The sequence below is a fragment of the Trichomycterus rosablanca genome, chromosome 18 (genome assembly GCF_030014385.1).
Source record: "Trichomycterus rosablanca isolate fTriRos1 chromosome 18, fTriRos1.hap1, whole genome shotgun sequence".
Taxonomy (NCBI): Eukaryota; Metazoa; Chordata; class Actinopteri; order Siluriformes; family Trichomycteridae; genus Trichomycterus; species Trichomycterus rosablanca.
In genome coordinates, this window is record NC_086005.1 from 15,739,394 (window position 1) to 15,753,132 (window position 13,739).

The window sequence follows — 13,739 nt, forward strand, 5'->3', positions numbered from 1 at the left end:
GAGTGTGCTTCTTGTGTTTTGTAGTCAGTGCTGGAAAAACCTTGATGCTTTTTTTCTTCTCCAGTCATGTCACATACACTTGATTTTTTCAGCACTCCCACTCCAACACCCACAGACCCTCCTACACATACACTCAAGCTTTGGACATTGTGAATGCTCAGTGCTTTTGATTTTTCCGTTCATGCCTTCTGATGTTGCTTTGCATTTTTTAGGCCGGAAACACGGAGCGAATGACAAAACCTGCAGCACTTTGGACATGCCCAAGCGCACACTGCCGACAAAAGGTGCAGTTTTACCTTGTTTCTCACTGTTGATGTTTCAAGGATGTTTATATTTACAAACCCAATTCAGGAAAATGCAAATAAAATAAAAATACAGTGTTCCTTACATTTACTTTGACTTTTATTTGATTGCAGACAGTTGCAGATATTTCATGTTTTGTCTGCTCAACTTCATTTCAGTTATTAATAAACATCCATTCCTGCATTTCAGGCCTGCAACACATTCCAAAAAAAGTTGGGACGGTGGCAATTTAGGGCTAGTAATGAGGTGAAAAAACTAAATCATAATGTGATTTCAAACAGGTGATTGTAATCATGGTTTGGTACAAAAGCAGTATCCAGGAAAGGCTGAGACTTTGATGAGCCAGAGGATCTCCAGTTTGTCAACAAATGTGTGAGAAAATGATTGAAATGTTTAAAATCAATGAACCTCAAAGAAAGATTGGAAGTTATTTGCATAGTTCTCCCTCTACGGTGCATAATATCATTAAACTATTCAAGGAATCAGGAGGAATTTCAGTGCATAAAGGCCAAGGGCACAAGCTTAAGCTGAACACCTGTGATCTTCGATCCCTCAGACGGCACTGCATCAAGAACCGCCACTCAACAATAGCTGATATAACCACATGGGCAAGGGATTACTTTGGCAAACCTTTATCAAGCACTACAATACAGAGTTACTTGCACAAATGCCACTTAAAACTTTACTGTGCAAACAAGAAGCCTTATGTTACTAAATGTCCATAAGCAGCGTCAACTTCTCTGGGCTGGGAGGCATCTAGGATGGACCATCACACAGTGGAAACGTGTATTGTGGTCAGATGAATCAGCAAAGACGAAAAGGATCATCCAGACTGTTATCAGTAACAAGTCCAAAAGCCAGGGTCTGTCATGGTATGGGGCTGTGTCAGTGCCCTTGGCAAAGGTCATTTACACTTCTGTGATGGCAGCATTAAATGTGTGGAGAATTTTGAAACTAAAAATGCGACAACAACGACCCCGTACTGTTGCACATCTTAAGACGTGTTTGCAGGAAGAATGGGACAAAATAAAAGCTGAAACACTAAATCACTTGGTATCCTCAGTGCCAAAACGTCTTTTAAGTGTGGTGAAAAGTGGTAAATGCCTTACTATCCCAACTTCTTTTGGAATGTGTTGCAGGCCTGACATGGATGGTTGCAGGAATGGATGTTTATAAATAAATTAAAGTTTATTAGACAAAACAGGAAATATATTGGGTTCAAAGTGTCTGCAATGAAATAAAATCAAAGTAAATGTAAGAAACTGTGTTTTTTTATTATTTGCATTTTCCATGCTGTCCCAACTTTTTCTGATTTGAGGTTGTAGGAAAATCACTTTTCCTTTTATTTTCCTTTTAATATAAGGCTCATTTCTCTACTAAAATAAAGGGCTGGATTTTCTCCTAGGCACATGTACACTTTGCAGGTGTAATGCCAGCATGTCGGTCATCTGTTTGAGCATAAACCACTTGTCCATTTAAATGTTTTTCTCAACCTACTTTGGTGGCTGTTATAGTCTCAGGGTAGCTCAAACACAATGCCAAAACGGTGTTTTATTTTAAAAAAATTTCCAAGTTTTATCACATCACAATTTTTTTTAATCATCACAAATTTCAAACATATATTTAGGCATTTTTGTCCCTTTTTCTCCTGATTTAGTGTAGTCAATTTGTCTTCCATTGCTTCCAATGCGTTTGAGAAGGGTATATTTAGCTGCTCATGCCCCCTCTGACGCATGTGCAGTACTGACAGACCCATTCTTTTAAGCCTGTGCTTTGTTGGATTCGCACATGAGGCTCATCCACTTTCTGCACAGGCGCCTTAGTTTTGTGGACCCCACCGGTCATTTTCCCACCGTGGATTGACATTGACACTGACACTGTGGACAATTTTTTGTCTGCTGCAGGCACTGCCAGTTGTGCCCGATAAATGGTGCCCAGCCGACCAGTAGTAGAGCCAGGGTGTTCAGGATCTTGGCGGTGGTTTGCTAGCAGAATATCCCGCTGTGCCACCTGGGCGCTGATTTCCTCTTTTTTGTATATTTGTCACAATGGATGATTTCAGCCCATTAAACCATGATAACCCAAATAACTTTTTTGGTGTTTTATTTATGCATTTCTTCCCTTTTCCTCCAATTTAGCATAGTCAATTAGTCTTCTTCTGCTAGGGATCACGATCGCATCCAAGGAGAGTATATTCGCCTGACACACGCTCACTTCAACGCATGTGCAGTCCACCGACCCCTTCTTATTCACATATATTTTGGTGGACTTAAGCGTAAGGCCAGTCTCACATATGGAGTGTCACGCACTGATCTCCACATTCCTCCACTTTTGTACATGCGCCTCGGTCTGCTAACCAGGGTCCTTTGCACACCGTTTGAAGACCTCACCCACTTAGTCTGGTTATTTTTCCACCCAGCAGACACTGTGGACAATTTTTTGCCTGCTGCAGGTACTGCCAATTGTGCCTGTTAGATGGCAACCAGCCGACCGGTGTCAGAGCTGAGATTCGAATTGGGGTGTTCTAGCGCCATCTGGGCGCTGATTTCCTCTTTTTTGTATATTTGTCATGATGGATGATTTCAGCTCATTAAAACGTACCACTACACCAAAATAACTTTTTTTTTTCTATTTTATTTATGCATTTTCTCCCTTTTCCCCCAATTTAGCATAGTCAATTATGTCTTCCGCTCCTGGGGATCACGATCGCATCCTAACAAGTGTGCTGTCCACCGACTCCTTCTTATTTACCTATATTGTGGTGGACTTGATCATTTAATGGTGCACTTTTTTAATAATGCACACAGTATTTTTAATGAGCCTCTGCCAAACAGTTGAGATGATTACAAAAATGATGCAGCTTTCATGGATGATTTTTCAGCTGCTAGCTTTAAATGGACATATAGGTTAGAAAGTCTCAAAAATATTTTTGAGTTTAACACGTCAACCAAGGAGTAGATACGACCCAAACAAGATTATTTAAATACAGATTATTTTTACCCAAGTATTTCGACCAAATGGTTGAGCAGACTGTTAAAGGGTAAGAAATAGCAAAAATAAGGTGTTGATCATGATTTTTATATCATACGTTTGCACTTCAGGGCTGGATTGAATAATGAAGATCCAGATTTTTATGTTGTAAACAAACATTTCATATAAAACTTTTTTTCAATGTGCCATGCTAAGTGCAAGCACTTGCTTTAATATGCATGTGAAGTGCCAACAGACAGCGCTTAAGGTTAAGCAGTGAATTAAATTCAGGAGCAAAAAGCGGAGACGTAGGCAGCATATGTAGCCCGTGTTGCGCCTGAAGCTGATTGTGTGTTAAGTTGGCGGATGGGAAAAGCGCGGGGGCAGTTTTGTGAAGATAGCAGGCGGGTCACAGGAAGTCTAAATGCTCCTGAGGGAATAAAAAAAAAAACTAGAGACGCAAGAAAAAGCCAAGCAGAGTGTTTGGCACCAGGATAGAGTTAAATCCAATGTGGTTATGTGTGGGGGATAATTAAGTGTTTTCTTCTGTTACGTGTGTGTAAGAAAAGGTATTTTAGGACAGGAGAAACAGTGGGGCTTGTTATACACTCACGTTTAGGTGTTAAACATAAGTTGCTTAGGCTCTGTGTAGAAACACTAGATTGATGAGACAAGCACTTTGCGCTGGGTATGACTAAATAAAGGATTCCTTTGAGTTTCAGGGACAAGCGTCTTGTAATTTTATGAAACTGGGTCACCGAGTGTAAGAATGGCTTTATATCCTCTGCTGCACTGCTTGGGATATGAACACATTGCAGGGGTGGACAAGTTTTAATTTAAAAGTGAATCCTCTACTGTGCTCCCCAGACCCAAAAATAAGTAAAAAAAAAAAAAAAAAAAGGAAACCCCCCCCCCCCAACAATTATAATAATGACAACATAATTAAATCTTACAACCCCAAATCAGAAAAAGTTGGGACAGCATGGAAAATGCAAATAATAAATAACACAGAGTTTCTTACATTTACTTTGACTTTTATTTTATTGCAGACAGGATAAACCTGAGATATTTCATGTTTTATCTGCTCAACTTCATTTCATTTATTAATAAACATCCATTCCTGCATTTCAGGCCTGCAACACATTTCAAAAGAAGTTGGGACAGTAAAGCATTTACCATTTTGTAATGTTGCCATTCCTTTTCACCACACTTAAAAGACGTTTTGGCACCGAGGATACAAAGTGATTTAGTGTTTCAGCTTTTATTTTGTCTCGTTCTTCCTGCAAACACGTCTTAAGATGTGCAACAGTACGGAGGCGTCGTTGTCGCATTTTTCATTTCAAAATTCTCCAAACATTCTCTATAGGGGGCAGGTCAGGACTGCAGGCAGGCCAGTCCAGTACCCGTACCCTCTTCTTCCGCAGCCATGTCTTTGTAAGGTGTGCAGCATGTGGTTTTGCATTGTCTTGTTGAAAAATGCATGGACGTCCCTGGAAAAGATGACCTCTTGAAGGCAGCATATGTTGCTCTACGATCTCAATGTACTTCTCTGCATTAATGCTGCCATCACAGAAGTGTAAATGACCTTTGCCAAGGGCACTGACACAGCCCCATACCATGACAGACCCTGGCTTTTGGACTTGTTGCTGATAACAGTCTGGATGGTACTTTTCATCTTTGGTCTGGACCGGCGTCTATTTTTTCCAAAAAAGACCTGGAATGCTGATTCATCTGACCACAATACACGTTTCCACTGTGTGATGGTCCATCCTAGATGCCTCCCAGCCCATAGAAGTCAACGCCGCTTCTGGACATGGTTAACATAAGGCTTCTTTTTTGCACAGTAAAGTTTTAAGTGGCATTTGTGCAAGTAACTCTGTATTGTAGTGCTTGACAAAGGTTTGCCAAAGTAATCCCTCACCCATGTGGTTATATCAGCTATTGTTGAGTGGCGGTTCTTTATGCTGTGCCATCTGAGGGATCGAAGATCATTGGCATTCAGCTTAAGCTTGCGCCCTTTTCGCACTGAAATTCCTCACTATTCCTTGAATCATTTAATGATATTGTGCACTGTAGAGGGAGAAATATGCAAATCCCCTCCAATCTTTCTTTGAGGTTCATTGTTTTTAAACATTTCAATAATTTAGTCACTCATTCCTCTGGCCATCTTTGCTCATCAAAAACTCAGCCTTTTTTGGATGCTGCTTTTGTACAAAACCATGATTACAATCACCTGTTGACATCACCTGTTTGGAATCACATATTTTTTTTGTTTTTTCACCTCATTACTAGCCCTAAACTGCCCCCGTCCCAACTTTTGGAATGTGTTGCAGGCCTGAAATGCAGGAATGGAGGTATATTAATAAATGAAATGAAGTTGAGCAGAAATATCTTGGGTTTAAACTGTCTGCAATCAAATAAAAGTCAAAGTAAATGTAAGGAACACTGTATTTTATTTGCATTTTCCATACTGACCCAACTTTTTCTGATTTCAGATTTTTCTGATTTGGGGTTGTATAATACTGTACAATGGAAAGCTTTCACAAAAGAGTGGATCCTATTACAGTATCTGTGACCATTTAATCAAAAGAGCATTTGTGAGCTCAGACACTGATTTTTTAAGAAAAGGTTTGGCTTGCAATCTGTGCTCTTGTTCTTTGCAGGCCATTTAAGTTCCTCCAAACCAGAATTGTCAAAGTATGTCTTTTTTTGCATTCTTCCCCCAATTTTCCTCCCAATCTCGTCGTAGTTGCATTACATTTCCTCTCTACTGATGTTGACCTCCACTCTGACTGAGTAGAGCCGTGACTAACACACATGTGCAGTACCGACAGCATCTTTTCACCTGCACGAGGCGAGTTCATATGTGGATCAGATTTGTGTACGGAGAGCCACACCCTGATCACACATTATAATTGGAGACGACTAGATTGGAAGGAAAATTGGGTGAAAAATGCAAAAAAAAGAGACATGCTTTGACAATTCTGGTGTGGAGGAACTTAAATGGCCTGCACAAAGCAAGAGCACAGATTGCATCTCAAACATTTTCTTCATCAGTGTCTGACCTCACAAATGCTCTTTTGATTGAATGGTCACAGATACTCTGTAAAATCTTGTGATGAAGTTGCACCATGGGTTCATCTTTGTGTACGGAGAGCCACACCCTGATCAACGCATTATCCCTCGACTGTGTGCAGGTGCCATCAGTCAGCCAGCAGAGGTTGTAACTGCATCAGTTACGAGGTCCCGGCCGGCTCCGTAACAGCGCTGGTAACAGCTGATATTTAAACCAACAAGTTCAAGATGTCAGGTCTGGTGTGCTAGCGTGTTTTACCGCTACACCACCTGAGCACTCGTCAAAGTCATTTTTTTTTATAAAACCATACACATTAAAAGATTAGCTATTTGGACTGCACCAACCTGGTAACGGGAACCTAAGTGATCCTGTCAACATATTTCTTACATACATAACGAAAAGCAGACAGTAAAAGAAACACTGCCAAAATCAAAATACATAAACACACATGGCACTCAGGTGGCACAGCGGTAAAAGACACTAGCACACCAGAGCTGGGATTTTAAATACATTGTATCGAATCTCTGCTATCTGCTTACATGAACAATGATTGGCTGTTGTTCATACAGGGTGAGAAAAGCCGGACCGGGTTCCTCATAACTGGTGCAATTATGACCTCTGCTGGCTGATTGATGGTGCCTGTGCAGAGTTAAGGAATAGTGCTTCAATCAGGGTGTGGCTCTCCATCCACAAGGCTGATCCGCATATGAACTCGCCTTGTGCAGGTGAAAAGATGCAGTCGGTACTGCATGTGTGTCGGAGGGGGCGTGTGTTAGTTGTGAGGCTCCTCAGGCAGCAGTGGAGGGTTGTATCGGTAGAGGTGAAGCGTAACGCAATCAGGGTGATTGGATACGACTAGATTAGGGGAGAAAATTGGGGGAAGAAATTGGAGAAAAAGAGAAAAAAAACCCCACATAAACACTAACAACTGACAAACAGACACTATAAGCTATCATACTCTACCCATAGGGAACTATAGGGAGTGTCTGTAGAGTAAGGAAGGCACTTGTTTGCTAGATGAAGAATATGAATAGAATAGAATAGAATAGAATAGAATAGAATCTTTATTGTCACTATACACAAGTACAATGACATTTCGAGTGGCATCTCTCCGATAGAGTAGCAGCAGTAGAAGAAAGGCAGTAGTAGTATGCTGGGAAATACAGATGACAAATGCAATGAGAGCTTAAAACAGACTTTTATAGTAGCGAAGAAATGACATTGACATGCCTTCTTGTTAACAGGCTGCTGTAAAGTGGGAGAAAGGAAGAATAAACATTGGTATGAAGAAGTGACTATAGTAGTTAATTTTCTGTCCCTGGTTGCAAACACCAATCTGGTAGCATTGGGTGTGAACTAGTGCTGGGCGATTTTCACGATTAATTCGGTTAATTTGAATGAACGTTTTCACCAAGTTAGAAATGTGACAATCGCGATTGTACTTTATATTTTAATTAAAATACCAACAAGTCATGAAGCAGAAACTGACCAGACGCTCATGGAATATAAATCAAGGAAAGTTTAATATCAAAAAGGGCAAAAACAGTGTACAAAATCAGGAAGATTCCAAAACCAGAGGATAAACAGACAGGCAGCGAAAACCAAAACAGCAAAAACAGCAAGACAACAAGTGTCATACACGGTTTCTAAATGGTTAGATTTAGAAATAAAGCATGCAAACACGATCGGCAAAACTTTACAACGAGACTCTGTTTTAAACAGAACTGTTTAAATGAGATTTATGGAAATGACCACAGCTGAACTGAATAAAAACTCCAGAAACGGTGAGTGCGATCAGAATTGGCTGACCGGGGACATGTGATAGTCACGTGAGAGTCTGTGGAAGCATGGAAATTGTAGTCCATATTGTAAGAAGCAGAACGTGCCCCCTCCATCCACCCCCCAGTCACAAGAGGACAAAATCAAAGCTGATCTGACTGCTTACTTGATGTTCCCTAGTATAGATACTGATACAGACTCTCTTCATTGGTGGAAACAGTACACAGGCTTGTGTTACTTTTAAGAAACTTGTAAAGCACTTTTTGTGGTTTTGCACTTTTCTTAATGTAAGGAGGTTGTGCTTGCACATTATTTAAAGTGAGTTGTTTGTGAGCTATTCTTATAAAGGATATAGCTAATTAAGATGTCTATTTTGTTTAAATTATTGTTAATTATTGTTATATTGTTATAAAGTTTGAGTTCCTTGAAAGGATAATTATAGGTGGTGCTGTTATTTTTGCACTTTCGCAGTCTTTTAAATTAAAATGCAAAAAAAAAGAAGTTTGAGTCTTTTTACAATTGCATTATACAAAAACAAAAACACAATCATAATCGAGAATCGATAATACATTTGAAAATAATCGAGATTTTTTTTTTTGCAATATCGCCCAGTCCTAGTGTAAATGGACTGAAAGACCTGATCTCAAGAATTAAAAGTGGTGTCTACATATTTTTGGCTGTTCAATGTAGCATAAATCTGGCTTTATGAAGCTATAGCCTCTTTATTCATGAACGACGATTTATTTATTAACAATGACCACTCAGGGGCGGTGGTGTAGAGCGGATTTTGACAGGGTTAACAGGTTCTTACAGGTTTTATTGGCGGTGAGAGTTATATTCTCTTGAGCCAGCCTTTCTCTTACTTTCAAAAAATCCTTAGATTTGGTTCAGAGGTTTAGGAACAAGGCTCAATACTGTGCAGACTGAATCATTAAAGACTCCTGAGGGCTTGTGAAGAGAGTTCTTAAGAGTTTTGGCTCTGTACTCGTGTGTAGCTGGAAACATGCCTTGGGTCGTCTTCTACCACCTTGGCTTTTGGATCTGGGCTGTGCAGTGTGAAGTAGCTCATGCTTGAGAGAAGCCTCTGTTGAGCGGGTCTGATTTTAACAGGGACGGCAAATACACAGCTGGCACTGCATATGAATTCCAAACTTATATAGTAGTAGAAACTTCATTGTCACTATAAATTGCAACAGGTACAATTACAGCGAAATTAGCCATCAACCCGTCCAGAACATTCAATATGACAAGTGGGGCGGGGGAGACAGAACGGGAAGACAGGATAAGAAACAAGAAATGATAACACATTGGGAGAGTAGGAGATAAAAAAAAAACCAGCAACCAGATTGTGCTCCCTGAGGAGCACACTATGGTAACACGAAAAAAAGCCCCTTACAGCACACAAGCACATGTAAACATAAGAACATAACATAGTCACACAACCAGCCACGGGTTAGGGATGTGGGGATCGGAAAAGTAACCAACTACGACAAGCAGCCATCGGGCGATTCGCAGCCATAACCAACTTGACGGCCACAGTTATACAAAGTCGACTCAAAAACAAAATATGTTAACTTTATTTTAAAAATGACATCATAGTCCTCACTGTTTTCAAGCAACCCACATTTTGTCCATGATTTTTTACATGATCCACTTAACACAAGCAATGCAGCTTACTCTCTGTGGTTTACAAGATGTAACATGAAGCCTCCACAAGGGAGTGTCCGTGTACAAGTTTATTCAATAATTATTATTTTTTTCTGCAACCCATTTTATTATTATTTTTTACGTTTTCTTCCTTTTTCTCTCAATTTTTAGCACGTCCAATTTTTTCACCCAACATGCCAACTGCATCTTTTCACCTGCACAAGGCGAGATCAACATTATTCCTCTACTCTATGGAGGCGCCATCAATCAGCCAGCAGATGTCGTAATTGCATCAGTTATGAGGTCCCTCTCCGGCTCCCTCCCTGTATGAACAACATCCAATCATTGCTCATATAGCCGCACAGCCCAGCCGGATGGCAGAGCTGAGATTCGATGTATTCAAAATCCCATCTCTGGTGTACTAGCATATTTTACCGCTGCACCACCTGAGCGGCCTCTGCAACCCATTTTTTTTGGGTCAGGTCATGAGTGTTTGGAAAACTACTGCAAAAGTTAAGAAACAAAAATAGTTCAACTTATAGCAACCAACACCTAAACAAAATACCTAAATATTTTAGTTCTGTGTACAGTATACTGCACACCTTTTTTTTTGTTTTATTCTGTTTTCTTATACTTTTAAATAAACAGAATGGACAATTAGAGCAATTGTCTTTTCTTACCTTATGTTTAGTCATTCGAAAGCAGCCATGAGTACGTGTGGGACTTCATTGTACTCAAACTTGTGTTTAAACTTTAACAATTCTATATTACTCCCGTGTCCCCACAGCGGACGGAACTTTTATTATGTTTTATTATGAACATTTATCAAACCTCTGAGAACTTATAGCTGGATCTTTGTTCTTTTTCGCAACAGCAGAGGAAGACAAAGGGGCTTTTTTAAATTTAACCTTTCACATTCAAACACAAATTGAATAGGCGGGTACCCTGAAATACAACGTCAGTTGGTTTTGGAAGTGGTGTTAAGTTCAAAAGGTGTTGAGTTTTAAGGTATTTTTCCCAAAAGGATGTGGAACTGCATATATTTAAGGCTAATGTAAAATAATGGGGTTGTTTTTGACACTTACGGGTGGCACGGAGGCTCAGTGGGCAGCACTGTCACTTCACAGCAAGAAGGTCTGGGTTCTTTCTGTGTGGAGTTTTTATGTTCTCCTCGTGTCTGCGTGGGTTTCCACAGTCCAAAGACATGCAAGTGAGGTGAATTGGGGATACAAAAAATTGTCCACGACTGTGTTTGACATTCAACTTGTAAACTGATTAATCTTGTGTAACAAGTATCTACCTGTCATATTTATGCTTTTTATTTGAGGAGATGCTTGATCTTGGAATACCGTATTCCGTTCAGTAAAGGCGTTTTGTGCTGGCTGTGCCATTATTTCTTATGGAGTGTGGCGGCGCACAAAGCTTAACGTGATTACTGTACTAAAACGAGCGAGGAATTTCATTAGTGGAGAGAACTTATGAACAGTGATAGATACAAGGTACCACTGTATTTGCTTTGAGTTTGCTGTAAGTATTGTTACATTATAGATAGAACTGATCACTTGTTATATAATTATATAACTTCTTTGAGGGCATAGAAGGTATTGATGGTTCACCTTAGATATTTATGCACCGTTACATATTTGATATCAAATCTTTGATGTTGTTCTGCTTTCACTGCACATACTGCACTCCTCTCATATCCAATTCATACAGCTGTATTGGCTGAATAATGAATCACTCATACTAACTTTCTATACTGATTGCAGCTTACAGCTTGCGTGTGTGTGTGTGTGTGTGTGTGTTTGTTTGCGTGTAGGTCTGGAGCTCCTGTACCAGCCCGAGGTTGTGAGACTGTATTTGTCTCTTCTGAAGCTGAGCCACAACCAGAACACTCTGGAGGCAGCTGCAGGGGCCCTCCAGAACCTGTCAGCAGGACTCTGGGCTGTGAGTCGGACCCTTAGGCAAAAAAAGAGCGAGAGAAAGCGAGAGTGAGACAGAGATTTTTAAGAGGAACACAAAAGCATGGCTGAATAAGAAACCATTTATAAGAGCGAAATTACCTTTTGAAAGATTCTGGTGTGTAAATGGTACTGGAAATGAATGAACACTTTAATAGCCTATTATTCTCTCTCCTGTTTCTCAGTGGTCTAATTACATCAGAGCAACCATACGTAAAGAGAAGGGTCTACCTATTCTGGTTGAACTGCTTCATTCGGATGCAGATAAGGTGGTGAGGGCGATTGCCATTGCTCTCCGCAACCTGGCCATCGACCACAAAAACAAAGATCTTATTGGTAAGTATCAGCTAGCATTTTCTGCTTTTTACCTACTTTATCCCAGTGTACAGTACCAGATTTTTGGCTTTTCTGGCACACACTTGACTTTTCAGAAAAGTTCATGTTGTGGTGTGGGCGAGAAGGAAGGAAGCATCTTTGCTCTTTTATTTGTAGGAGGCAGCTCTTTATTAGGTCTTGCTTCTAAGTTAGTTACAAAAATTGGCAAACTATAGCCTAGTGGTTTAGATACAGGACTAGTAATCAGAAGGTTGCTGGTTCAAGCCCCACCACTGCAAGGTTGCTTCTGTTGGGCTCCTGAGCCAGACTCTTAACCCTCAATTGCTGTAACTGTACTATAAGAGATCCTTCCCACTATGCTTTAAACAAGCACAGAACGGGCACACACCATCAAACACAACACACTTAATGAAAACGGTAACTTACAAATTTAACATAAACATGAACACAAAAAAACTAAGGAATAATGAATGAGCCAATAAGAAAGCTGAGAACAGTGCTTCTTTTTTTATAGGAAGCTATGCCATGAGGGATCTGGTCAGCAACCTTCCCAGCGGCCAACAGCATCCTGCCAAAAACCTTGATGAGGACACAGTGGTGGCAATCCTTAATACTATACATGAGATCATCACAGACAACCTGGAGAACACTCGCTTCCTTGTTCAAGGCCAGGGCATTCAGAAGCTGGTGGCCATAAACAGGACAAGGTAGGAGGATCGTAACCTGTGGTGTTTTTGTAATACTTCACATAAAAAGACAAGGAAAGAAAGTCAGTCAGATGGTCCATCAATAGGTAGCTAGGGGTAGGTAAGTAAGTAAAGAAGGAAGGAAGGAAGGGCCACAAACCAAAAGGTGAAATGACAAAAAACAAGGGGTGCCTAAAATAAGAGAAACTAATAAAAGCCTTAAAAGAAATGCACAAAAAACATCTGCAGCCTGTAGGTGAGATAGTGGACAGCAACATGTATCTAGTTCATGTATCAAAAAAAAATTAAGAGAGGGAAATCAGTATGAATTGGGAGCGGCTATGAACCCATGCATGAGGCCTGCTCATAAGAGGGCTTGCTTGTCCTGTGCAGTTCAGTCATAAGGGCTGAAAGGTGCTGCAACACTACAACTGCCTGAGCTCCCTGGAAAGAAGATACCGAGATATTTTCACCGGCGGTTTGACTGAGAAATGAGCAGATAGCCAACAGAGTAGCCAGGAACTCTGTGTGAAAGGAACCATGGTTGAATTGAGGGAACTACACCTGGAGCAAACTAATGCTCAATCAAGTGCAGAGACAAATGCAGTAGCTGTGTCCGAAATCGCATACTTCCATACTAAACAGTAGGCGAAAGCAGAACAGGAGAGTGGGTAGTATGTCCAAATACGTAGTATTCATTAAACAGTACACGAAAAATACCCAGATGACCTACTGCATGGGCAGCCATTTTTGAGTATGCAAACACAGCTCACTACGGGACCAATTTATCCCATAATTCAACTGAAGCTGATGGATGGCATTGAGACGGCTCTTCACAAGACAAAAATAAAATATGTTATGATTAAGTACAACACTGAATAACGTTATGAGTAGCTTTGTGTAGAACAACAGACTTAATTTTGTTTGATTTTAAAACTGTTATAGCTGTGGTGATGTGACGTCATGCATTACACGCCGTTG

The 13,739-nt window shown here is 40.4% G+C and overlaps 1 protein-coding gene across 1 annotated transcript in view; it reads left to right on the forward strand.

Moving 5' to 3' along the window:
- Positions 1 to 13,739, forward strand: part of arvcfa (ARVCF delta catenin family member a) — an 87,962-nt gene that overhangs the window by 61,146 nt on the left and 13,077 nt on the right. Inside the window, exons 9-12 of the mRNA XM_063013776.1 lie at positions 213 to 284; positions 11,595 to 11,722; positions 11,922 to 12,072; positions 12,587 to 12,779. Of these exons, the coding sequence (XP_062869846.1) occupies positions 213 to 284; positions 11,595 to 11,722; positions 11,922 to 12,072; positions 12,587 to 12,779 (544 nt within the window). The remainder of the gene's footprint in view (positions 1 to 212; positions 285 to 11,594; positions 11,723 to 11,921; positions 12,073 to 12,586; positions 12,780 to 13,739) is intronic.